Source organism: Lagopus leucura, unplaced genomic scaffold, assembly GCF_019238085.1.
Source record: "Lagopus leucura isolate 7727_CA_CO unplaced genomic scaffold, USGS_WTPT01 Super-Scaffold_100024, whole genome shotgun sequence".
Classification (NCBI taxonomy): Eukaryota; Metazoa; Chordata; class Aves; order Galliformes; family Phasianidae; genus Lagopus; species Lagopus leucura.
In genome coordinates this window covers 5,907,722-5,935,387 of record NW_024962276.1, presented here as the reverse complement: position 1 = coordinate 5,935,387, position 27,666 = coordinate 5,907,722, and the positions used below count along the sequence as shown (strand labels likewise).

The 27,666-nt window shown below is 46.5% G+C and overlaps 1 protein-coding gene across 1 annotated transcript in view; it reads right to left on the bottom strand.

Moving 5' to 3' along the window:
- Nucleotides 1-2,567: 2,567 nt before the first annotated feature.
- Nucleotides 2,568-27,666, bottom strand: part of TAOK1 (TAO kinase 1) — a 55,971-nt gene continuing 30,872 nt past the window's right edge. The window contains exons 5-20 of the mRNA XM_042879494.1: nt 27,347-27,392; nt 26,699-26,795; nt 26,216-26,329; nt 25,338-25,429; nt 22,806-22,899; nt 21,633-21,714; nt 19,582-19,749; nt 18,531-18,734; nt 17,237-17,371; nt 16,439-16,675; nt 15,555-15,683; nt 14,411-14,614; nt 13,727-13,966; nt 10,580-10,792; nt 9,322-9,504; nt 2,568-5,633 (exon numbers count right to left, since the gene is read on the bottom strand). Coding sequence (XP_042735428.1) covers nt 5,172-5,633; nt 9,322-9,504; nt 10,580-10,792; nt 13,727-13,966; nt 14,411-14,614; nt 15,555-15,683; nt 16,439-16,675; nt 17,237-17,371; nt 18,531-18,734; nt 19,582-19,749; nt 21,633-21,714; nt 22,806-22,899; nt 25,338-25,429; nt 26,216-26,329; nt 26,699-26,795; nt 27,347-27,392 — 2,700 coding nt within the window. The 3' untranslated portion in view covers nt 2,568-5,171. The remainder of the gene's footprint in view (nt 5,634-9,321; nt 9,505-10,579; nt 10,793-13,726; nt 13,967-14,410; nt 14,615-15,554; nt 15,684-16,438; nt 16,676-17,236; nt 17,372-18,530; nt 18,735-19,581; nt 19,750-21,632; nt 21,715-22,805; nt 22,900-25,337; nt 25,430-26,215; nt 26,330-26,698; nt 26,796-27,346; nt 27,393-27,666) is intronic.

Genomic DNA, 27,666 nt, shown 5'->3' with positions numbered 1-27,666 from the left:
TTTTTTTTTTTTCCACTCACAATCATTCAACTAATTGTCAGTGAAAATTCAAACTGTGCATGTTCTGAGGTACCCGTACTCAGGGGTGGGCAGCGGGGCCGGGCTCAGTGCGCGCACTCAGGGAAAGCAAGCAGGGAGGGACGGGGCCGTGCTGGGACACAGCGCTCCGAGGGCACCGCAGAGCTGCAGCCCCACGCTCCCATAGCCAAGGGCCGCCCCCCGCCCCGAGGAGCCTGCAGGTGAAGTGCAATGGTCAGAGCCCCGCAGCTCAGTGGTTAAGGTGCTTGTTGGCCGCAAACCTGCTTTGCTAAGTCCCTCTCCGGCTGACAAGGCCTTCCTCCCCACTGCGCGACGGGACCGGGGCCACCTTGCTGCAGCAGGTGACATTTGCCACAACCGCTGGCTCCGCTGGCTTTTTCTTTTGGCCGCTGCCAGCTCCCCACAGCACACATCTCTCCCAGACCCCGGCACAACGGCCTCATAAAAGTGCAAACTGACACAACCACAGCAGAGCGGCGCGGCCATGGTGGCCTCGTGCATGCTGCCCATGGGCAAGGATGGCACAACCCGACCCAGACCTCTCCTAAAGCCCTGCCACAGACCTTCCAACGGGGAGAGAGGGAAATCGCCCCAGAACCCTCCAGCAGCACAATGAAGACCCGTGTTTGGCATGCTGCTAAGCTGGCTGGGCCTCGGGGCTGTGGGGGACACAGCTGAACGGCAGCGACCCGATGCACAAATGAACCATTTTTAACCCCATCTGCCCAACGCCTCACTAAGATGTTGGGGTCTCAGAGGACCAAGGAGGAGGTCAGCACAAGAGGGCTTCACAGCTTGAGGGCGGCCATCCGTCCAGCATGGCACCCAGGGGAGGACAAGGCCATCCTCTGCTCACGGGACTTGAGTAACAAAGCACACGTGCCTAAGCAGAATAAGGAATGCACCAAAATTGTATCGATACGCATGCGCACGTCTACGCACACGTGTGTTAAATCATCCAACATCACTTCTCTTGCCATCCTTCACAGACCTGCTCTAGCCACAAACCGCAGCGCTAGGAGCCAGTGGCAGCTTTAACTCAGGAGCATCAAAGGTTGGAGGCACGGTGATGCTGCTAGGACCCAGCTGAGCCCACAGGACCCAGCTGAGCCCACACAGCCACCCGCTGCTCACTGCCCCTCAGCAGCTCTGTGCTTCCCTACCACTACATCACCTCATTTTCTTCTCCGCAGCCTTCCGACTTGCCCGTACCCTCCGGGAGCTTTCCAGCACACTGCTAGCAGCTCTCCTGCCCTCCTGCTCCCTGCAAAACGAAAGCAATGATGAGCAGGGCACTGTACCCAGCATCGTGCCCTCGTCCTCAGTGAGCCCCGCACGGCCCACGAGCAGAGTGCTACAGCACAGAACTGAAGTGCCCTGGCAGAACTGCACAGCGGGACGTGGGTGCCTGCACACCCACACACACACAGAGTACAGAAATATATACAAGGGAGATACCATATATATATATATATCCAGAGATGTGCGTATTGAAAGGAGTAATGGTAGACAGTGGTACAATACAATTTATTGCCTCTCAAGAAATGGCACACGAAGAGGGTGAGCGGGGCAGGGCAGCTGGCAGTGCACCCAGCCCTTCCCCTGGGGACCATAACAGCATCGTTCCAGGGCCTACGGTGGTGCACACAGTGCAGGCTGCAGCTCACGGGCAGTGCACGCTCTTCTAAAGCACGAGGGCTGCACGGGGAGCAGAGAGGTGCCAGCCTGTCCCCGAGCCAGACAAGGGATGGCTGCAGGGAGTGTCTGTGGGAGGCCTGCTATCAAACCACACAGATCTCTTCAACCCCTCTGAAGCCCACGGGCTGGGAGGATGGGGTGCAGGCAAAATGGAGCTGGGCCACTTCAGCTCTGCACCCCAGGAAGAAGCACGGAGCACACGATACGGATGGGAGAGGGGGCTGCTGCCTCCCTGGGAGCCTCGCATTGATTTTAATTAAAGAAAACCAAACAATTTCAGATTGGATGAAGAGGTGAAATCGCTGGCTCCTCTGCTTGCGTTTCGGTTTTGTTTCCCATTTCTGAGCTAAACTACAATCAGAACTTCAGTTCTTTGCACAGGGGAAAAGAAAACAACCACCAAGCAACAGATTTCGGGTGCCAAGCTGCTGATCGGAGAATACTGCAAGAACACCTGCAAAGCAGTCCACAGAGCAGAGTTTCCCCAGTGTTAAACACAAGAGTAAAAGATGTGACAGAACGCTTTTACTGAGGTACTGGAGCAGTTCCTACCACGTACGGTATTCCACAAGCCAAGGTCAGGGCACGGCTGCAACAAGCGCCGTCCGGAATCACCGATCTTAAGTTTAAAAACAGAGTTTGCAAACTGATTCAGAAATTGTTTGCTTCTCTTTAGCGGATTTCTGAGCCCTTCACGCATCTCACACACCTCCAGTGCACAACCTGAGTCCCTCTGGCCACGCTGCACAGCACTGCTTTCCCTTCGGCTCAGCTTTTTAGGGCAGCCTCCTTCCCCCAGGCACACGCAGGGACACACACATGTAGACCAGTTGATCTGAATCAGTTTTTGCAAACTATTTTAATTAAAATATTAACTTGTTGGAATAGTCCAGGTCTGCACATGATATACATGTAAAAATGGTTACTACACAATTCTTTTTGAATACAAAAAAAAGCCAATACGGGATAGCCATCATTTGGATTCAGCATTCAGTCATGCTCGACGTTACACAAAGAGATGGGAATTGAGAGAATCCTGTGGAAGTAGCTCAATTTAAGCCAGAGACTCGACCAAATTCAACCCATAACAGAAGCAAAAGAAGGAACCCGCGGGCACAGCCTGTCCCACTGCTGCTGGGGGAGCGGAGCTTCACGCCTCGTGTCAGCACCGTGCTCTGGACACACGCTCCACACTCACACAGTAAATGCCAATATAGTCTGGGGGGGGGGTTGGCCTTTCCATTCTTTCTGGTTTGTTGTTTTGTTTTTTTTTTTCCCTCTTCTCCCTTCTTTCTAAACCAAAACCTGTTCCGCTGCGTTTCTTTTTAATCAATATTTGCAACGCAAAAGAGTGACCCCAAAACATCCACCTCCACGTGAGAACAGAGCAAAGGAAGGGACAGCACAACTCAGAGTCACCACCGTCCGCAGGGCGCAACGGCCCCTTCCTCAGGACCGCTCCTGTGAACTGTTGGGACTACAGGGCTCCTCGCTAAGGGGCTGCCCAAACATCTTCTGGTGGTTTGGGCATTCCAGCTCAGTGATATGCTACGTCAAGACGCTCAAAGCCCCAGTGGGATTCACTGGACGCAGGCGGAGTGTTGAGGGTTGGGAGTGGACGTTAATTTGGCTACCGAAAGAACGCCGCCCTGTTGGGAGTACTGAACAGCAGCGAGACACTGGAGTATTTACTATATAAATATGTCACGTGGACAAACACATTCGGAAAACCTTGCTTTTGAGCCCTATAAACATATTAAAGGCAAATCCTAGAGTTAGCAGCTAGTGTTTTCTTCAAGATGATTAGTGTGCAAGGAAAAACATTTACAAAGAACCCTGGCTAGTCAGTCCCCAAGACAGAAAGCTTTGCCTCGAGCCGAACCTGCACTCCTCCTAACCCCACAGTGCTGGCTGCCCCAGCCTGCTCGGGCACTGACACAAGAGCATGGCAGCATCTCCAGTTCCCAGCACCAAGGGATGACACTGTGCCACAAAGTCCCTCGCTTCATTAGACTCCCTGACCTTTTATCACTGGATTGATTTCCACGACCTCCTTTGCTTCCTTTCAGTAGTACAGCAGCTCCAACGAGCCTCTGGAAGTAGTGCCTTCTTGCATGGCGTGATATGCTGCCAAACGATCACAGCATCTCAAGGGTCTGTAAGAGTTGTAAAGTATTGCAGCAACAAAAATAATAAAAAGGAGCCTCACATGCAGCAAGATCTACAGTGGTGATGTGGGTTAGTCATCAGCTGGGAAGAGTCATTGGCTCAGCTCCTCCTGGTACACTGTGGCAACTAAACATTTCAACAGTTGGCTACACTCTACATGTAAACAGGAAATTGCAACAAGCCAAAAAGGTAATAAATTGGTGGATGTAGTGTAACAATGAAAAACCCGATCGATGGCATTTTGTGACTATGGCATCCTTCAAAACACCTCTGGCATTTGAGACTGATTGGCTGAAAATCTAACATTTCTGAATGGAGCAAAAAGGACTACGCTGGGCTCCAAGAATTATTCTGATGCTTAGCTAAGATGAGATGTCACAGTATTAGCTGTACAAGTGCATTACTTACACTCCTCTGCCCAACCTCGCCTGAGCTACCAGCAGCACAGTCAGGGAGTGCTAAAGCAGGAATACAACTTCTAACATTTCTAGCCTGCTCCCTCCAAACAGGTTTACCTACAGTGTTCTCAGGAAGCTGACCGGTGCCTTCTGAGAGAACTTCACTTCTGACACAACACGGAGCTGGCACTTGGGTAGAAGGGCCCTGCTGAGCCCCGGTGTCTCCTGGCCTCTCTTCTGACCCTTCTTCCTCACCTACAAGTCTTTGAAAATGCCTCCTGGCAGAGGCAATACCCTAGAAATGTTTCCTCTTTAATGACAAATAAAAACGGAACAGAAGATCCAGCTGTTCCTCCCCTGGATGTTGGTTTAAAAGGCAGCTTGCCTGGTTTTTGCAGGGTGGGAGTTGGAAATTTACGGACATGGGAGGAGGTCTCTGCTCTCCCTCAGACTTCCTACGGATGGTGTGACGTGGGCAGCCTGAGGCCCTTCTGTCCTGTCAGTGTGATGACCACCAGCCAACTCTTCTGACTAATTGCATATATTTCTCAGACGCCCTCCCGAGACCCCTCCAAAAAGTAAAACAAAAACAAAACCAACAAACAAAAAAAACCAAAAAACAAACAAAAAAAAAACAACCAACAACAAAAACCCCCCCCCCCCCCCCCAAACCCTGCAGCCAAATACTATGACATCCCAGTTAGTAAACACAAAACGTAATGCTTTACAAAATGAATACAATATTCCATGTGCACCCAGCTTCCACACGTCAGCACCGCACTGAGGAGGCTGCTGGGCTGGTGTCTGTAGGCAGTTTCTGTTGGCAGACAGCTCCAGTGGAATTGCCACCCTCAGTTATTGTTTAAGTTATGTATAAGACATGTGTGAACCATTGGATATTTGTGAAGTAACACTTGTGCTCCTGCTCATGCCCTGTTCCGTCCGTCCCCCAGAAGCTGTCCGCCTCAGAGCCTGGGGGCTGTTGCGGACCCCTATCGCGCTACCTCGAGGTACCCCCTGCATGGGCCCCGAGGGGTGACCCCATGGCTGGGGTCCACCTTGCATTGGATGGCCCCAAGCTTGCGGTGGGCCACCCATGGGATGACCCCAGTGAGGTCCTGCACCCCCAGTAGGATTGTGGGACCAGCCAGAAGCTCCCGGGTAGCTGTGGCTGAACGCCTCGGGGGAGAGATTAGAAAGAACCATGTTACTAAAACCTAGCCTCATGCTTTCTGAGTCAAAGGCTTCGATCTCGCGAGCTTGACGCTCCAGCAGGCTTCGTATCCGTTCGGTACGCTCGTTCTGCAACGCCAGCATCTCCTCCTCAATCTGGGAAGAAAAAAAGAAGAGAGTCTGTAGCAACAGGGCTCCTTCATGGGCACACGGCCTCAAGTTTCTGAAGGACCCTGAACACCAAGCTAATGGCAAATCTTCTCCTCGCATTTCTGCAGGAGATAGGATCCAGCTCACACGTCCACCAACAGACCGTTCCTAATGCAGAAGGATAAGCCCCGTGGAGCTGTGCATGGCAAAGCACAGTGAGCACTAGCTGGAGTGCCTCACTTCCTGTTCCCTCATGAATACAGAGCTTTTCAGCGATGTGAATCCCAAGTTTGCAGTGATACTGACAACTTGACATAGGCAAATCTTATAAGAGTACAGCTTCCATAGAAACCTACTGGGAAAACACCTTTAGATATAGCCGAGCACAGTATCTACAAACACCTGCCAGCACTGCTTAATGTGACCTGCACTGCTTGTAGCTGAATCTGCTGATGACATTTGCTCTTTTCTCCAGGAGCCAACATATTAGCCCACATTCAGTTTCCTCTCAAATGTTCACTGCTCAGATTTTCCTAGCTCTCATTTACCACCTGTTATCTATCCATTTCCTAAATTGGTCGTGTTACCCTGCTACCTTCTCCAGTGTGCGTGGCTGAAGAAAGCAGGCAGCGATGTTTGCGGCGTGTGGCAGATGATCAGCTAGATGATATGCACACTGGCAACTCCAACTTTGTCCCTGCAACGCTGTTCCAAATCAGTTTCCAGCAGTACTTTGGTAGGGGCACTGGGATCAGCTCTCTGAGTGCTGGTAACATGGAGCCATGGCCCCCAACACCCCTCACACAGGGCCAGAAGCCTTTCCCATTGAAATCTTTGCAGTCAGGTGGAAAAGCAAAGAATGGCTTAGTTATCCTCTTGCTGGCACTGAAAAAGCAACATTTGGCCTCAGTGAAGAAGTCCAGAAGGGTAAAAAGCAGTAGCCAAGACTTTCAGCACAGCTCCGTAGCATCTGCTGTCAGCGGTGACGCAGCTGAGAGGCAACATCTCGGTCTGTGCTGAAGGCACTGGGCAGAGCTTTGTACTGGTAAGCACCTCTTGCCTTAGTCAGGGAATATGCAAAGTGATTTCATCTGGAGTTTAGGAAACAATCTGCTCCCGTGTGAGTCATCTCCCGAGCCATTTCAGGCTCTCAGAAGCAGCCTTACCCACTCGCCTGTCTCTTGCCGCTAGGTGAATGGCACTGGGTCTCTGCAGAGCAGCCTGGCTAACTCTTGCTGAAAGCCATGCAGCACTCAGCAGGCCTGGAAATGGCAGAAGAGGAAGAAGCTGCCTTCTCTAATGTTAGCTCTTTAAAACACTGCAATTTATCTAAATGGAATCCCCTTCTCTTTCAGAACTGCAGCTCTCCAGCATGTCTGGCTGTACACAGCTCTCAGTCTTTGTGCCAGCGAAACAAATGGGACTTTGTGCAACAGGCATGCCTGACACCCTGCGTGAAAATGACATCACTTAGAAACAACCTCAGGACACAGGACACTGAAGATGAGGTGTTGGAGGCACATGTGAAGGAAATGAGTGAATCTAAAGTCCTTTAAAGACCCTCCTGGGACAAGCTCAGTACTGTTGCAATACAAACAACACAGCACCAGGGTGTAACTTGCACAGAGCCTCAGTCACTGGCACTTAAAAACTGTGCATGGAAGGGGCTGGTTACTCCCTCTTGAGCCCAAGTCAGACGTGCATGCTCCACTGAGTTACTATGGTGATGGGCACCATCAAAAATAAAGAGCGCTGTGCTGAGAAGGAAGCAGAATCCTATCCACAAGATCACTTCTGGAAATCCGGTTTATTGCTGAACACTGGGGACTGACTTTGCCACAGGCTGTGTATGTGTTTGTGCACATAAAGTCAGACATTCATCCTGTGCACATACGTGCCCTTGCTCTGGTTGCCAGACAGCTTCAGCTAGCACAGGCACACAAATACCAGGTGACACCGCTGAGCAACCTGCACCAGAGCACTAGCAGCTCCAACCTCTTACAAAGTCAGAATACCCTTCCTGTAAAGGCTATCCCTTCAAAAGGAAGATGCATCCACGTTTGTACCCAGGTGTCCTCCCTTGAGCTGCTGCAATTGAGCTGTAATTCCAGCAACTGTCTCACCGCTGACTGTATCAGCACCAACACATAAGCACTGCACATATGGCTAAATAAAGGCTTCCCACCTATGGAAGCTGAAGGACCATGCAGTTTTTCACTACTCTAAGGTACACAGGGCACAAAAAAGAAAAAAAATATGCTAGACCTTGTTGCTACTGCTTCCTTTTCTCCACTACACTGTAGCACTGCTAAGCTTCCTATCGCTATTAGTGATGCCAGTCAGTATGCACAGGCTTTGATCCTCATCTGCACTGAGAGGCTTACAGAACACTGTCACTGACTGATGCAGTTTCTTGGGCTCAGCTTGCAGTACAACACCACCGATCCTGCACACGAGGAGCTCGGCTTGCTGTGGCACGCTTCCTCCCCTGGAGTTCCCTTCAGTTCATACCACCAGAGGGCAATGCACACCCAGCCCAGTATACACTTTGAAGCAGGGCTGGGACAGGAGCAGAACTAGAGCTGGGATATAAAAACGATTACCCCACATGTGGGTGCCACAAAGGAACCCCGTCTGCACAAATTCAGTTTCTTCCAGAGATTCAGAGCTACTTGCAGGAGACCAAAGCACAGCGCTGCCTTCTTGGAGATGTTCCTCTGCTGACCATGAGGTGGAGCAGCTTTATTCCAACAGGGCCTTCTACCATCTGTTGGCCTCTGGGAGGATTTAAGTGCAAAGAACCTCGAGGCCACAGAGTAATTGCCATAATTTAATAATCACCAATCAGCATCGAAGCTAAGAACTGCTGTGTGAATGGTGATGGCTGGCACCCTCAGAGCAAATCAAAAGGGGAAAAACTCACAGCAGGAAGGCTGACTGCGTATTTCCTTTCACTGACTGCTGCATTACCCTTCCTCTGGTTTGTGCGTGCACTTCTACAAAGCCCTGCATCTGGAACCACGTAGAAAAGCATGCTTCAACAAGGAGCATCTCAACACATGCAATAGCCAACTCAAGTTGAAATCTAGGGAGCAGCAGGTTGCCCATGCTTGTGACTCTTAGCTACGGCCATTTGCTAAGGGCAGTGCTGCTGACAGCAGCCTTTCTGTAACATGTGGCATTTCATAGGGAAACTGCAGCTTCGTCTCCACACTGACAAAGAGCAGAGCTGCAGTAAAAAAAAATCAACCAGAAAACATAGAGTCTCAAATCACAAGTCCATCAGTTTTTCATTCCCCCAGATACCTACTGCCAATACCACACAAACTTCAAAAAAAAGCAACACCTTCCCTTTAGGTCATTATATCTGTCCTCTGTGAGCTGAGGATGTTGACTTGCAGCTCAGAGACAGAATCATTTGATTTCCCTTCTGCCCAGGGAGGCACAGCTCCCTCTGTCTCTGGCTTGCTTCAAGCAGCTCTGCCCCAGCCAGAAAGCCAGAATCTACTCACAGAGGACGGCTGAGCTGGCAGAAAGTTTAGTCTGTGTCACTGAGCCATTATCCCAGAGAGGCAAATATCCAAATGACCTGTGCATTTATCTACACAGCAAGGCAAAAGCAATTTCTCTGCATTTTGACAGGTACAGTGCTGAAAGACAGAGTGTGCTAAGGATGCTCACATGCCCATTTTACCTTCTGCTCAAGGAGGGCCCGACGGAGGGATACCCTCTGTTCAAGATCACGCAGCTCCCGGTCATGCTGGGCTTCTGCCTGCATCTTGATTTTACTCTGATATGCATTCAGCAGCTCCAATTCTTGCTGCAGCTGCATCTTCAAAACCTGGCACTCTGCTTCCTGTGCTTCATCCAAACGCAGCTGGGAAAGGCAGACAATAGAGACGTTTCACTATGGGGTAACCACTCATGACACTCTGGGGGAGGACTGCAGGGAGAGGGAGAGAATGGGATGGGACTTTTGTTTTCTTGGCAATACAATTGGTCTCTATTGTACTTGGTTTCACCAAACAGAGAACCTATAGTGACAAAGACTGGTGACAGTGAGCCCACAGTGCTGATGCAAGTGACGCTGATGAGCAGTGGTGCCTCGGGAACCACGATCCGTACTGCAGAGAACAGCCTGCTGTAGGTGCTAACGTTCACAGCTCTCCCCTGTTTTCCTAAAGGCAAAGAAAAGGCCTCTTGCTCTGTTCAGCTGGATTAACAAATTTCCTGTGTGCAGGAGACTTAAGTTTGCATTCCTGCCAATGCAGGACATCGGGCAAAAAAATGACATAAATCTAAAAGCGGTTTTAACACTGAACTTTTAACTTCCCTCACATAAATTAGGCCAGCTACCCTGCTGTGTCAGTGTCAAATCTGTGCAGAGTGATAAGCAGGACACGATATGCATGAAGTGCAAAGAAAACTGCACGTTCAGTTGTACCAAGGACTCAAAGCATTGCTCACATGGTCATTCCTTGAAGAAGGGCTAACAGAACTTTCAGAGCACTTTTAGCATAACTGGAGATTTACAGTCAAACCTCTCAACTCCTCCATGACTCACTGAGCATTTTCCACCAGTGGGACATGCTTTGGTTGGTATCACTGATAAATCAAAACCTAAATGACTTAAAATAGCAAGTTGCATATTATTTAATGATGCTCTAAGAGGGACGTTCATGCTGTCAGACTTCATGCAAAAGCAGTCTTTCAGCCACGCAGATGCATCACTTTGCATCCCTGGGACAAAAGCTTCAGCTTCAACCTGCCTGATGGGAATAATACCTCTTTCCTCTGTATTTGAATGCAGATTTTAAATACAGAGGAATGACTGCGCTGGGTACGGCGTGTGTAGCAAGGAAGCAGATAGCCTGCTGTCAGGATACAGACTGCTTAAAATGCAAACATCCCTATTTGGCTGAGGAACCCTGGGTCCCTCGGAGGCGACTCACAGCTTGTGTAGAGAGCATTTCATTAATGCTGTGATCGTACTGCTCAGCCAGGATAGCCAGCTTCCGGGTCTGCTCCTCCTTGAGCCGTTTGAGGACAGCTTTATGTTCACTCTTTGGCGTGGTCTCCAGCAGATGGTTTCTCAGTGCTTTGTACTGTCTGGTTTGGATCTTGCATGTATCCTGAAACTGCTTCTTTATCTGTAGTTCTTTTGACTGGAAAGATGGAGGGGACACAAAACAAAGAAAAAAACAGCATGTTTCAAATGGGAGAAATATCCATTCAAATGGATATTTAGGATTACAGTAAGGATATGAGTTCAAGAATCCACAAATGTATAATAACGTCTACAGTGCAAGGAGGGAAGCAAAATATACAAGAGGCAATGACTACTGCTGCAGCTGCTTTGACACTGCCACTGTGCACAACAATTACAATAGAGACACTTTTATAACAAAGCTCCAGCCTAAATACAGCTGTCTCCGCACAAAGAGCCTCACATTTGTCACTGGACTGGATCCAGTCCTGGCTGTTGCTTTTCAAGAAAAATTCTTGAGGGACAGGACTGATATTAATTAGCACCAAAAGCCACACTTACACGTGACTGTGCTTATATGGCACGTATACATGAATGGCACTTAATGTCATGCAAAGAAGCAGATCTGGTGCATGGGAAGGGACAGGGAAAAAGAGACATGCTTTTTCCACTGGGAGTTTGATGCAGATTGGATGTGTTCTAACTCTCGATATTAAGAATCTGGTTTTCATAAAGATACTCAAAAATGGCTGGGAAAGATTAAACACCTGAAGATATACACCACCATCAGCACTGATGTTGTGCTAGCTTATTGAACAACACAATTCCCCAGTCCCAACAGAGGCTGAGCTTTCCTTTCCTGCTTGCTGTGCCTCAGTGCTGTGCAGAGATATAACTTTGTTATTGCACATGGGGCTGAGAGACATCAATCTAGGACAAAGTATCTGAACCTGACTTAGCTGTGTGACCTTGGATACATTCTTTCTGTCTTTCTTCCACCTACCCAACCTGCCTCCAGAGCAGCCTGAAAGGGATAGCACCTGCCAAATGCATTGAGGCCCTGAAAAGGAAGGAGTTCCTTCCAGGAGGACGGGCAGGGATACTTCTAACTAAACCAAAACAAATTCAGGAGTGATGAATGGTGGTGGTGAACCGACTGATAGTCCCATTCCCCACGGTAAGACAAACAAAACCAAGCACAAAAGCAAACAAATCAAACCAACCACACCAGCACAGTCAGTACACAGTCTAGCCCACTCACACCGTGGTCAAATCCTAGCACTGCGCTTGGAGCAGAAACAGAGCACAGGAGCAGATTTCTGTCCCTGAATAAACTGGAGGAGCTCTGGGACCTGAAGCAGCACTGCAGGTACGTGTGTACATCTCCTGCCAGCCCCTGCACTGACTGCTCCTGGAGTTCACCCCGGGCTCAGCAGGGCAGGTGATAAGCACAGCACCTGCAGCTACACAGAAAGATCTGTTGGGACCAAACACAACCGGCCCAATTCAGACACCAGTTCTGTTGTATAAACCAACAAGCCCATCTTGTCAAATGGATGCAGAAAACAGGACAGAGGCAGGCTTCATTCAAACAAAACACATGTAATGGAGAGGAAAATATCACTTCTACCCTTCCTAAATTCACGGCAAGTTATTCCCCTCCTAAAGGCCTTCAAGGTGCTCTTTCCCTTCCTCTCAAGGAAGTGTCTACAGGCGCTTACACATCCCCACCAAGGACCACAGCAACCATCAGCAAACTGTTTTGTGCTCACATTCCATGAAGTTTCACTTGGACACCACCAGGCTGTTTACAGCCTTCCAACCCAAAGGCTTCAACAACAGGAAACAGAAGGGAGGGGTAAGATTTCCAGGCAGCCTTCTGACAAGATCATTTTGACCCGGTGTTGTGAAACACCAGCAAGAGGGGGTTTTCATCACAATTAAAACGCTCAAAATAATAACAGAGCGGTTTTTACTGAAGGGCGAATTCTGTGCAACTCTACATGAGGTGCTGGATTGACAGCTCAAGCCTGAAATCCTCTGCTAATCGCAGAACAGCCATGCATGGCACAGCACAAGCTTTCCATGCTTCCTGCCAAAACGCCGCAGCCCTGTCCTAGCTGGAGAAAGGACAGGGTTGGATGCTCTGCAGAGGGCAGCTCTGCAGCCTGGAGAGAGCTGTGGTTCTGCTGGCCTTGCTGCCAGCAGGGAGCAAACACAGACGTGCTGCCCACTCGTGTTTGCACCACATCACCTTGGGGAGGCAGAACTCATTCATGCTAATCTCAGAAGGATCAACCTAATGCAGCTGGTTCGGTTTTATTCAGCTGAGAGTGCAGCACAGCTTCGCTGTGAAGTCATCTGCTATTTATACACGATATCCTTGGAGATTCTCAACAGTGATCAGATGGTCCCTTGTACTCACAAGCCAGGTTTTCACCATTTAATATTATTCTAATACTGGCAAATCACATTCTTTTCTTGCTGAAGTTCTGTTCTCCAGTGCTGTTTTTTTTTTTTCTCTGCAAGAAGATAGCTTGCACCAACTGCAGGTTAAGTCAGATGTGAAATACGAAGCAGGAAGATCTAGAACAACAAAGAATTCCCATGCTCAGTATGCCACACACTCATTTTGTTACTGGCACAGCCGAGCACTGGGCGGAGAGAAGCCTGCCTCCTCCTCAAAGGAAATGTACCAGCAGCTATGTGAAAACTTTCTACTCCATTCTTAGACACTTCAGAATAAACCACTGTGCTGCTCTGGGTGAAGCTTACAACAAAAACAGCAAGAACCTCAATTACAGCAGCCCTGAAATTCTGGCCAACCACTTCAGCTTGAAGAGCTGGGCAAGAAACCTACGAGAGCGCATCATGGCAAAGGTCAGCACAAGGAGCTCCCTGAGGACACTGCAGCTGGCTGGTATCCTTCACACCTACCATCCCAGCCGCAGTGTAAAGGCATTCACACAGAACCTCTTCAAACTAACGAGCCTCACAATCCCTTGGACCTGCACACACAGCAAACGAGACCGGGGCTGCGATGTGCCACCGCCAGCAGCAGCAGCAGCAGCAGCAGCCCCTTGGTGCTGCTCGCTCCCACACCACGCAGTACCTTCAGGCTCTTGGGCTGCTGCCGCACCTCCATGACGTGCTTACGCCTCAGCTCCCGCTCCCGGCGCTTGTTGTACTCCAGCTGGTTGGTCAGCTCGGTCTGGTGCTGGAGGCGGATCAGCTCACAGCGCATCTTCTGGATGGTGCTGAGATGGCGGAACTCCAACTCCTGCATGGACTCGTGCTGACGCAGCAGCATGGCGTGCTCCAGGTCCTTCTGGGTCTGCCTTTTGTTTAACTCCTAAAGGGCGACACAGGGGGTTACCAGACTCTTATTTTCTTGGATTCATATTTGTAACGCAACATGATTCTGCTCAAGAGGGCATCTGTCCCTTTCTGAGCCCCCTGAGCACAGAGCCCCTACCACTTTTCAGGTGGAGGCCTCCCTGCCACCAGTCATTTTCCTTCCTCATTTCACTTTTGCAGGTGGATTCACAGTAAGCGTTTTTTGGAAAGAACTGATTATTGCATCTGTTGACCTTTCGGATCTGACAGTTCTCATGCAATAAGACACTGTTTGAACATTTTACTCCAAATTATTGCAAAAACACCCCAGCCATTATTTTACTAAAAAAATTCCTATTTGGTAACGAACTCCTAGTGAGACTGAAGTTGGATAGCGGGAACTCTGTGTGATACTCTACACACAGATGGCTCCAGGTCCCACCTCTGCCTGCTCTCTCACCTCTCGAACCAGGTCCTGCTCCAGGTTGTGGCGGCCCAGCAGCATCCTCCTCTTGAAGCGGCGACACTCCAGCTCCAGGTACTGCCGCTGACGCCTCAGCAAGTTGGCCTCTTCCTCTGCTTGGAAATGCTGGATGTTCTCCTTCTGCTTGGAGAGCCACTCCTGCTTCTCCTTCTTTGGAGTGCTCTGGTTTTCATTGAGCTCCTGATAAGAGTCAGCTAATTAATGGTGGAACAGTTGCATCGAGCTCCCTGGCCTTGAACGACTGGGTGCCTAACAGACTACGCTTCAGACAAAGCCATTCCACACAGTTTTCTCGTGTTAGGAACAATTTGAGCTTCTGTAAAATGCATCATATCACATATCTAAGGGAATACCTGGTGACAATTCCTGGCCTTTTTTTTTTACATTGACATTTTGAAGTCAGTATATTGCTTAAGGCACGTTTCATAAACGAATCTTCCTGCTCGAACTGCACTCTAGAGATGCTCAGGCAGTGACCAGGTTTGCTGCAATACACTTCAGCTAAGAGACATAATTCCTGCATACCAGCAGGTTTTGCTGAATTGTGACCTACTGCCTATCTATCTGTGTAAGACACTGCTATAAGCTCAAGCTATTACATCTTCTGTCAGCTCTTAGTTTAGTGCTAGTGGTGGCAATGGTGATGAGGAGACGGTTGGACTAGATGATCTTATAGGTCGTTTCCAACCTTGTGATTCTATGATTCAATGATCTTCCTTGGCTCTGTGGTTCTTTGGACATTTTCTCCCAGGAAAATGTCTATGTTTGGGAATATTCCCCTTTGGGAAAAGTTCCAAAGCTGCGTCACACAACTGATGGTTGAGTGCTAAATGGTTCTTTCAAAAACATTACTTCCAGTGCCTACACTTTCATCCACTCCATAAAAAGAACCACAAAGTTTGATTCCACCATTTCTCTGCATTTCACAAAGGCCATGGTTTCCACTACCATACAGTGATTACTGAACTATTAGCCTGCTTTCTCCATTAAAATTACTAATTAATCTACAGGCCATCCTTACTGCTCTGCTGTTTCTTCTGTCATTTCTGAACATTCACCACTCTTGCAGTGCATTGTACACCTCACTGTTGGTTCACATTTCTCACTATAGAGGAGTTACCTCTTTCAGCTGCTCCTTACGGAGTTTGTATTCTCTCTTCTGAGACTCCAGGAAACTGTTCAGTTCTTTTTTCTGTTGGGCCTGAATATGCTGCTGAAACTTCTTTTCTTCGTTGGCCATCACTTTAGCCTACAGCAAATCCAGAAGCAGATCAGTTTCTGAGGCCAGATCAATTATAGCTCATGTTCCATTCTAACCCCGAGACCTGGAACTCACGATACAGAGACCACAATACTCACCACGACTCTGAGAAAAGCATGAATCTCAGGAGCCTGCCCTCAAACTCTTCTCATTCCACCCCCCTTAAAGCATCAGCAGGAGTCCTTTTTCAGTGCTTCACTCTCTCAATCCTGTTGAGCTATTCTTACCTAACACAATCAACACCTTATGACCAACCAAATCCTCAGCCCTCCACCAAGAGATCTAAGATGAATAAATAAATCAATAATAATCTCCATAGGCGCCTCCACTTCATGGTCAATTATTTAAAAGCATAAAAATCCCCATATCCCATAAGCAACCAGACAGTGAGCCTTTCAGCATAGCTGGCACATTTCTCTGCAGGCTCATCTGCCTCCATAACACTCAATGGCAGTAACTGTCCAAGGCAAAAGAAAGGAGAACCCTCACAGCCTTCTTCCTGGGGTCAGTATACTAGCATTTAGTACAACACACTGTGATGAAGGACATACCTTTCCTCTAGTTACATAAACCCCTTAGTGTAAGGAAGTGATGTATTAGCCTTTCTCTAATTAGCAATTTGCTTGGCTCCTGGAAACAGACATGTAAGAGACTACAATGTCATCTGTTCATCAGTGAGGTGAAGTGGACAATTCAAAGTAATTAACAAATAAAGACCGGTCTGCTAAACTGTTATCTCCTACCTCTTTTTCCATGGCTGCTTGGTGCTTTTTAATTAGCTTTTCCATTTCTGCAGCAAAATTGTTACGCTGAGTTTCAAGATCTTTGTCCAACCTGAGGCGATGCTCGTCCATCTCTGCCTTCAGTTTATTCTCTAATGCCATCAGCTGCTTCTGGTGTTGCCTTCTCATACGTTTATAGCCAGACATTTGCTCTCGGAGTTCAGAGTCTTGTTCATGCTCCTGCATTTGCCTTGTCACCTAGAAAGATAACCACACTGGGGCAAAGGAACTTAACACTTCTTCATCTGATTTTCAGCACTCTTCTGACCACAAAAGAAAACTATTCAGTGATGTGGGTTGTTTTTTTGTTTTTCTTTTTGTAAAGAAGACCAGAGGTCCCAGTGGCAGCAGAGCAGACTGAAACCTGAATTTTGCAGCAGAAGATAAGCTCATATGAGCTCTAGTATTAGATAACGTCTCCTTAGCTCACTATGAGTGTGTGCATATGTATATGGAAACACACACAAATGGACATAATATACATAAGAAACTAAAGCCAGTTTGCTATTATAAACTGCTTCCTGCATTCTGCTAAGCCTACCAGCTCTGTAAACATCCACTGTACACAAATCACATCTGCCCTGGCGCTGCATTTCAGCTTTCATCAACCCGCATTCTACCATTTCAGCGATAACACCACAGCCAACGAACGCAGCTCATATCCTGCTGAAATCCTGGCAGCTGCTGAGAGCTTCCCAGAGCCACGTTTGAAGGCATCCCTTCCTGCACAACCTCAGCCAGGCGCAGAGCGTGACGTACCAGCGATGCTGTGCGTATGGTAGCAAAGTGCTCTCGATTGCGATAGTGAGACTTGTGGCGGGATACTTGGGGAGGAGACTGGGGTTCTGATGCCCTCGTTCGAGGATCCGATTCCTCTCTGTAGTTTTCTTCCTCCTTATCAGCAAATATTAACGCGACAGAACAAGAATTCCAATTACTACAGATTTTCAGAAGGTTCAGAAGGCATTGAAAGGAAAAGAAAGCAGATCCATTTTACACTCGTTAGGCCGGGCAGAGGAATGTACTGCAATGGGAGCTGTGATCCAGGGTCTTTAATTTGGAGATTTTGTTGTGCAATTTTATTACTGGGAGGAAAATTACTAATTACTGCTGTAAATGAGAAAAATAAATGGAAAACAGAGAACTGAGTAAAATGGTTTACTTCAAGAAAACATAAAAGCTATCAAGTAGATTATATCAAGTCGGAGAGACAAAAACAACATCTCTGTAACCCTGAAAGACAGAGGATGATTTTCTTCACACCCACCACAGAAATACCTCAAAGCAAATTCTGAGATTTGTGGTGTATTCCACATTCTTACTTTGTCATTCGTCACGCTGCGATTAGGAGTTAGAGATGATATACTAATTAACTCCCCAAGGAAATACCTGTGCCTTTGTTGCATATCTGGGTAAAGAACAAAACATCCCAACCACACCTATCATTAACTGGGAAACGTTACTGGGCTGAGAAAATGCACGATAAGCCATCTGCAGGGAGAGCAGCATGGATCCCAGCGACACACTGCACTGCATCCTGCTCCAACAGAGGTAAGGCAGCCAAAGTGACTTCACCCATGGCCATAGAGCTGCACTGCCTTTTTGGAGCATCTTTGCTCGTTAACCAAATACCCAAATCATGTGCTGGGTGCTTCAGGAACGATTTCAAGCACCACTGTGGTCTTGGATTTAACAATTCAGAAACTAGAAGGGGAAACCCTTGCATCTTTTTGTCCCCTGAAGCAGCACTCTGCAAGATAAGGGCACTCACTGAATAATCCTATTCACAACCGCCATTTCAAGTCCTCATGATGAAGCAAGCAATTTCAAAAACAATTTCATTAGTAAAATAATTGTTACAGAATCAAAAGAAATAAATGATTTTTATAGCAACTTTCCAATGCAATTTAATGCATTTGTGACACAATATTAGGAGCTGCAAATAATGACTTAACGTAGGAAGCACTCAATTACTTTCTTTGACCACTGAACCAACCAAACCCATTCTCTTTTCACATTCTCAAAGTTATCCAGCCAAAAACCCGATGCTTACCGGCTTTAAGTGAATGACAGAACTATTTGACATCACTGTGTGGTCCCCTTCCATCATATCCAGCTCGCTCTTATCATCCGAGGCATCTGGAAGACTGTTAACACTACTGCTTTGGCTACTGGCACTGATAGACATACTAGGAATGGACTGATTACTTCCGACACTGTTCACTGTTCCTGTCCTGCCAACACCATGATCTTGTTCCTAGCAGGAAGGAATTATTAAAAAAATACAAAAAAATACAAAAAAAATTAAAAAAAAAAAAATCAAGAAAATCCAAATCCCTTACAGCTCTGTCAGCCGCCATTACTAGATTATATGTTCATTCTATTCCTTTACACAGGCATCTACCTGCCATGTCATGGCAGTTCCCACCCTCCAGGCATTGTCATGAAGCATTTCTCTTGCGGGATGCTGAGGAGAGAAAGAATCACCCTTGTCAAGATTAACTGGCTGATGTCAGATTCTTTTCAACTGCAAGCCTGTTAACAAGCCGAACTGCATCACGACTCAGCCCCAGCGTGTCACCAGAAGCTGTTCTGACACCTGCATCATCTCAGTAAGTGTTCATCTGGGGACCCCGCATGTCACATAGCTCCCTTCTGTAGATGACAGAACTGGACTCTGTAATTCAGAGTCTCCACGTGGTGACTGCAGCACGCCACCCAAAGCAAGAGAAAAAATGAATTTCTGTGCATGTTTTTTTTAAAGCAAGTACAAATTTCTGTCTTAAGGAGCAGAAGAACATTCTCTAGGTGTACACAAAGGATTACTAAAAGCCTTGTGTACACAGCCAAAACAAGGGAAAATTTGCACAACTGGAAGTTAGCAGTTGGCACATGAGAAAACAGCACAGCGTCTTGCCAGCGCTGGGCATCTTCTGCTTGTCCTTGTGTGTGCCCTGAGGTAGGCTGCCCTCCAAGCACAGACAGGAAGGCAGAGTTTATAGCCAGGTGTGTAAACAGCCTTCATTGGTTTCAGCAATACCTGAGTTATGGTTATTTACATGACATCACCTTCCCTTGGTGCAGCATTCACATTTTTCCCTCACCTCTTCCTCCTCCTGCGTTTCAACTGCAGGGCCATTATGTGCCTCCTGGAAGAGGAGCTTCTTCATTTTACGGTACTGCAGGTTGTCCAGTTCTCTCACTGCATCCTTTGTTCTCTGAATCAAGTCTATTAACACTGTTTCAGGCCGCTCCCGAAGAACAAACATGTGCTGCAGAACACACAGATAGGTGAGTGACCTCCCAGTGCTCGAAGGATACAACCATTATGAGCTCCAGTTGGGCTTGTTAGTTCTCTTTCCTGCACAGGAGGAGAATTCCCTCACAACTAAATGGCACTACATTTAGATTTACTTCATGGTCCAGCCAGAGTTCAGAACGACTGTTTTCTGATGGGAGACAACCACCAAAAAAAAACAAAAAAAAAAGCAACATGAAAAAAACAAACAGCAAGCAAACAAAATAGGTACATCACACACTGTGAAAACAAGCTCTGTTTAAAATTAGACTTCTTCAGGTGTTGGTGTATTTCAAGACATTATCTCCAATTGCGTTATCCTCCGAGGAGGATGAGCAGCAAATAATGTAAGAACACTTAAAGCCTGAGATGGTTGTTATCTTTAACCACATGGTCAATAACGTATCAGCCAGCTCTCAGCATAAAACCCCATTCCTTGTTTAGTACAGCTAGATAATCAAATATTCAGCACGCAGCTGTGAGTCATAAAACAGGCTGCAAACCTACATGCACTTTGCTGCATTTCACTGCAAAGGTAGCTACATTTTGCCAACAGGTAAAACAATTCTCCCCTCTGTATGTCAGATGCAGCTTTTTCAGCCTCCAGATGAAATGTGCTGTGCAAGCACGAGCCATTATTAACACCACCACTACTTTCATTCTGTTCCTTTGGAGGACTGCATCACCATTTCCAACGTGTCACATTCCCTACCTGTCCCTCTAAAGTGGCACGCAGCTGTTTCAGGCTATAGATGTGGAAGGAATACAATCACAAACGTTTCATTTCCATCAGTGTTCACTTTAATTGCAGTGCGCTGCTCAAAATAAAACCGATCTGCAGAACTCTGAAATGGCAGGACTACACTCCCACACCAAACCTTTCCTGGGTAATTGCACTTTTCTTTCATAATTCACCATTTTTAAAGAGGCAAAAGTTCTCAGAACCATTTAAGTAAAAAACATGCAAAAAGGCGATGATAAAACCTTCAAAAATAGCATCTGTGTTCAGGCAATGCAAAATTTTGGAAATGTGGCTGTTTAACAGAAACGTGGCTGGGGTCAAAAATCCCACAGTAATGCCATGAGCACTGCGAGGAGAACAAGTTAGCAAAACTCAGGATGCCACCTGATGCCACTTCAGGAAATCCATCAAAGTCACACTTAGAAGAAAGCAGCTGGAACACCAAAGTTCTGGGTGAGCTGCATTCACTTAGGGAACACCACAGCTTTTTGCAACTATCCATCACATGGACTGTTTCTAGTCAAAAGCAAGGAAAACGAAGCATCTGCAACATACAGGAGGAAAAATGAAGGGAAAAAAAAGCAAAGAAATAAAGCAGAAGAAAATCTGCAGATGTCAAAGGAAAGCATGGGGAAGAAAAGCTTTCTTACGTCTTCTTGCCCCAGGGGTAACCATCAGAACAGCAGATTTCTACGTGTAAAGCATACAGGTGATGGGAGAGGATAAAAAGCCTTGAGAGGTATATATAGCATAGAATAAAGAGGGGAGTAAAGAAAGGTATTTGTTAACTTATGTATGGCAGCTCTGTCAGGATTAATTACAATCACCGGAAGGATAGACTGAGCTTAAGAAACTGACACCCCTGACAAGCTGATGGTCATCCAGTGCCACTTGTTGGAGCGTTCTTTTATGCTGAGAACAGAACCAGCATGGAGAATCACCTGGGGAACTGCACCAGATGCTGCAAAGGGACAGGAAAGCTGCAACACCCCTCAGCTCAAAGGGAGCGGGGACAGCTGGCAGAGCATTGGTAAATGGAACCTACTACTGCAGGTGGGACAGAAGAATGTCACCTTGCCAGTATGACGTGGAAAACAAAGGAGAAGCAAGCCCACCTTGAGAAGCTCCTCTGATGTAGGCCTGTCTTGAGGAATCTTCTGGAGGCAAGAGTCTACGAAGTTTCGGAAATAGTCAGACCTGTGGAAAGGGGAAAACATCCATCTGAGTGACCTGCCCAGCACTGAGACATTCATGTCTGGGTGCTGTTGGAGTGCTGAGGAGGAATCACACAGACCCACTGCTCCTTACAACCCCCCGATGGCGCCCACAGCTTCCAGTGGGCCATTCCTGGGACCTCAGAACCACAGAACGCTTTGGCTGAAGAATGTAAAAACATGGGACAACTCGAGAGCTGCGGAAGCGCCGCACGCAAACAGACACCCACTTACTGCCGTGTGAGCAGCACCCTGTCAAATTCCATCCTGCACCAACTCTTCAAGGCCTACCGCAGCCACAGATAGCTTTTCTCTCTTCCCCCCTCCCACCCAATTCCCCACCATGGGCTTTTGCTACCTCCATTTTTCAGTAATCTGAAGAAAAAAATATGCATGAAATGAGCCGAATGTTTTGTCAAGCACCAGGGTGTGAAATGGCCTCACCAGAAAACCTCTGAAGTAGAGAAAGAATTCTAAAAAGTATGGCACAACGTATTGTGAGACATGGGACCAGAGCTCAGAAAAACATAATTAGGAAGGTTTTAACCCTTCTGATAAGTTGACTGTGTTTGCTGATTCAAAGCTGAGTCGCTGAGGCCGGGAGGCACAAAACGTTGCTACTGTGATTCATTCTTTTGAAGTTTGTGCAGCAGACATCTGCCACATGCAAGCAGTGCCTTCATCTCACAGAGCAAAACTTCAACAAAACAAGATTTAGGAACTGACAGTGTGGTTTGTGATTTAAAAAAAAAAAAAAGAAAAAGCAAAAACAAAACACAGAAAACCACATTTTTGGCCAGCCTCTGAGCTGCAGAAGTTTACTGGCCCACGAACTGGATTTATTACAGGATCCTACGTTCTTCCAGCAGCTCATCCTGTTCCTACTGCATTCGACAGTCTAAAATGCATCTTTAGTAATTGGTCAGTTTCATATGTGGGGTATACAGTGAAGCTAATCAGAACCTTCCGGCTCACATCTTCCCCATAGGAATCCAGCCATTTCAGGAACTCAGCATGACAAAGCACTCCATTTACAGCACTTCCCTCCAACATTCCTCCCTCAGCAATACTCACCATTCATTCGACTGTAGTGTAGGGGATTCATTCTGCGCTATGTGATATAAGGCACTCATTGCGTTCATGTTAAACAAAGGAGGCTTCCTTTCCGCTGTGCAAAAAAGAAAACGACTTTTATGGAGGGGGACAGGCGCGTCTTTCGCTCCTTTGCATTTCTTAGTTTACATCCCTTCAACAAGAAAACCGCATCGGCAGAATCACGGCTGCTGAACAGCAGCCCAACCCTGCAATCACACAGATATGTTGGCATGTGTCCTGTGCCACTGGTCCCTGAGCAGAAGATGAAAGCGCTTTGAAGATCAGATGCCTCGTCCTCTCAAGTTTCCAAATTACGTGATTTATCATAGTTGAGTTCTCTGACTCATTTTAATGTTCTAAAATAGGAGTAAGTTAACAGGGAGATCTATACTCAGCGTCCAGCCATTAACATTCTTGGTTTGGTGTCACCCATTCTGTTTTATTATTATTATTATTGCTATTGTCTAAAAACCAAAACGCTACAGCTGCTAAAAATGCTAACCAATTTTTTATTCTATCGGGACATCACAGTGGAAGTGATGAAGAAAATCTGGTTGCAACAGCCATCAGATCACACTGAACTGACTAAGCACCGGGCAGGAAGTCAGTAGCAGGCTAACTCTTATACTATTTTGAGAGTTGCATTCTCTTTGGCTCTTCTCTCTTTCAAGCTTGTGTTACTCTTATAGACTGACACAGCATGAAAGCTTAATGAGGAAGGAGATGATCTCACTGTAACAACAAAATTGAAGCTTCATCAGAATGTTTATAGGGTAGACCTATAAAGCTCAGCCTCACTATAAACACTCCAGAGAAGCTGCTCAGGCCATGAGGACATTCCTACACCAGTGAAAATGCAACAGAAAACTTTCCTTCCTGAAAAGAGAAAAAAAAAAGGGGGGGGGGGGGGGGAGGATATTTATTATTATTCTGCTTTTTGAGCCAAATAGTAGCAGTAAGCTGTGTACCAGAGATGCTGGTTAACTCATCGCTGTCAGAGAACAGACCAAGCCCTACAGATTCCTGACAAATAGTAAATCGAAGAGTCAGGGCTCAGATGTGGCAGCTGCCCTTACACAAGCCGTCTGATAACACTTGCCTTTACTCGGGATCAAACTCCTTATCCATTTAACCACTTTAACTGACTGTTCTCCCTACCTTTTTTCCTCTCAAAACGAGCATCAGTCTTCAAGAAACAGTGAAACTGAGCCTTCAGTGAGGGCTATTTCTACAACTAAGCAATAGCTTGAGAAAATATCAGATGTCTCCTTTTTCTGCCTCCTTTCCACGCTTATTTCAAAGCGGCACAACTGAGACACCGCACCAACCCAGCCTGTAACACTCTATCACCCCAACCCAGCCTCACCTCCACCAAGCCAGGAGCCATGCACAGAGCCCAACGCTTCATAGTGCAAGAATGCAGCGTGCAGGACGGCACCCGGGGGTGTGGTGGCCATGAGCTCAGTGCATTCCTAGAGCACTGCATCCAGCCAAATCTCCTCGGTCCACTAGGAGCAGCATTCTGTCATGACAGTCACACCCCTTGAACTTGCTTTATATTGGCAACAACAACAACAAAAATCTCTGCTCTGAAGAAAGAATCTGATTTCGTGTCTTGGAAGAAAATGAAGTTGACAGTTGGGAATGTCAGGCAGCATTTTTAGCTAAACTGTGCAGTTTGCATGGATTAGTGTGCTCCTGAGAGCTCCTGCTGCCCAGCCAGGCTGCTCCTGCGTTGAGGTCTTTGGAGTATGAGCAATGCAATGTGACAGGGCTGTGAGGACAGCCCCTGGGAGCAGAGCAGGAGGCAGCCCACATCCCACCAGCTCCCAGGGAGCAGATCCCACAGGCTAAGCAGCACTGTGTGCTGGGCTGTGCTTCACTCAGTGTATTTTTGTTCCCAGAGAATATCCTGTGTTCAATTTAAATAGAATGCCATACTGACACAGTGCTCTTACACCAGTGCTCCACTTTAAGTAAAAAGTATTTTCTAGCCAAATCTATTCACAAGTGACAAAATGCATTGCATATAGCTTTGAAACTGTTTACTTAACCCGAATTTCCTACTATTGCAGGTCTCATTAACACATCCTAAAATTGCATGGAAATAACATCAATTTACACCACTGTTTTCACATCGATACGTTCAATGGTCCATTTCTAAACCTGTCCAGCAAGCAGGCTGTTTTTCAGTTCAAAAGTGATCAGGCCTTCCCACAGAACACGAACGCCTTCATGATACAGCTCAGCTATTTTCTTCATCTAACTCTTTTTCTTGGGATAATGGAAACGCTGCCCCAATTCATATCAAATTGGAGACTTGGTCCTGAATTCTGTACAGCATATTTGGTTCTCTTCTCTAAAATTCAAGCCCCAAATTCCCCCCAATTCCAGACAAGGAAGCAAGCATAAGTGCTCTGCACTGTAATTCAATGGAGTAAGTTCAAGGTATTAAATAGCTACATTTTATAGTTTGTTGCTTTTTTTTTTTCTTCAAGGAAAATAACTTACCTAACTCAATACAGGTAATTCCAAGAGACCAAACATCTACTTTGCCGTCATACTGCCCTTCATCCATGGCTAAAATCACTTCTGGGGCCATCCTAAAATAGGAAATCAGTACTCATAAAATTCTGTGCAATAGAGCACATCAACATCAGCAGCACTGCAATGAAACACAACGTTTCAGTGGTTTCAACCACCAAACACCAAATCATTCCCCAAGATATCAGCATGAACATGGCACACTCGGAACAAGGACCATTGGTATGTGGATAGAGCTTAGAATGCCATTTAGCTGGGCACCCATCCTAGTGCAAGCCTCCAGGGAGGCTGCATGGTGTGTTTTGTCCAGCTCTCCATTTACACCACCATCTTGCCCTCCCACATTTCCAACAGTTTAGCTGGCTGGCCAGCTCTGGCGAAATAATTATAGCATGCAGTTGTGTAAACACCACAGATTCGGTGTAAGAGATCAAAGCATACAAGGGATCTGCAAAGGGTTTTGTTCAATGAACCTGGCCTTTCCTATGAGAGAAAAAACACTTCAGTTATTCCAACATGCGGTAAGAACACACGAATTGTTCAAGCCACTGGGGGAATGATTAAAATACATTGCAGATGATTAAATCCCACCCCCACCACTTAAAGTCGGGGCAAGGAGAACAACAAAATATTTTTATCACTTTTTGTGCACTGCGAGTACAAGGAATCACCATTTCTCAAAGTCAGAACCTAATTCCACAGAATCTCTTTTGCAGAGTACATTCTATCAACACCACAGTCAGGGAATCACAAAGCTAGCTGCAATAAAGCCCAAGTACACTAAATAGCCAGTAAATGATTCTTTCACTTCACAGCTCCAGAACTGCTTAAAACACTTGGCTTACCAATATGGCGTCCCCACAAATGAGTTGGCAGGAGATGCTATGGAAGCAGATCCAAAGTCAGCGAGTTTCACCTGTCCTGGCTCTGTCAGCAGGATGTTTCCTGCCTTGATATCTCTGGTTAGAGAAAATGCAAATGTCAGTATGATTCCCCTCCAAAACAGAAAATCTTCTGCAGGAGAGATCACAAAACACAACAAGAATTCACATGTTCAATCTGAAAAACACCCACATTTCTCCCAAAGACAAAACCTTTAATCTTTGCACTAGTAGCTCAGCATCACTGTGGATCTTTGAACCCAGCTTGTCTCAAAAATCAACTTAAAATCTCAGCTACATCTAATGGCACACCTAGATAAGCTTCATACAGAATCACTACAAAAAGAAAATCTCTGCTTACAAATATTAAGTTTGGGATGAATAGAATACAATCATTGAGGTAAATCATCCACAAGTCTATGAGACAGCTAAAGTTTAACCACTTACCTATGGATCATATTGTGAGAATGCAAGTATGCTAATCCCTGGAGAGCACCATGGGTAATTGCTGCTATTTCCACTTCTTGCAATGGCTTTTTATGAACTTCAGGAAAGAATTTATTTGAAATTCAATATTAAAGAAAACAATGTAGATTGCAGCATGCAAGTGAGTACCGTTAATAATGAAAACACAGACAAAATGCTAAAACTTAATTTTACTGGGTCCAGATAGGGAAACAAAAGTTCAGTTTAGAAGTAGTTTCCAGCATAAAATATATTCTATAATCAGATGCATCTACAACAGCAGCTATATTCCAACAAGAGACTGCCTTGCAACTGCCGCGTTCCTGTCTGTTCTGGGGCTACTCTCCCAAATATCAATTTGGAATTCAACATTCAGTTCCCCATCAATGAACGTTCCAGGACTTGGGATCTAGCTTATGGCAATTCCCACATGAATAACTGAACTGGAGCAACACAAGTGACTCCCAGACAGCTCAGCTTTTGGTCCTGAACTGTTGCTGGCAAGGCAAGGAGATGAACAACCTACTGGACACCCACATTTCTCCAAAACTTCACTTCAAGAAGCTTGATAGAAAAATGACCATTTAACAAAAGAGCTGATTTTCAATCAAATAAACACGTGTGACATACCTTCTAGTAAGTCTGATGCTGATCCTAAACAATATTCCATAACAAGCTGCATGGAAAGAAATCAAAACAGTTGTTAGAAAATCTCTAATGGAGATGGCAATTATTACTGGTGCATACAGTGCTGCCTGCAGTTGCCCTGTGTCCAGCAAGGAGGAAGAGGAGGAGGTACAGGACTTCAATCTCAACCTGACATCTTATGAATGCCCTTTAACAAACTCCATGTGTTCAGACAAACAGCTTTCACATAAGAAAAGAGGAGGAAGACAAATATTCAAGAATATATTGTATCCACAAGAAGCACCAAATTACTGTTCCTGAAA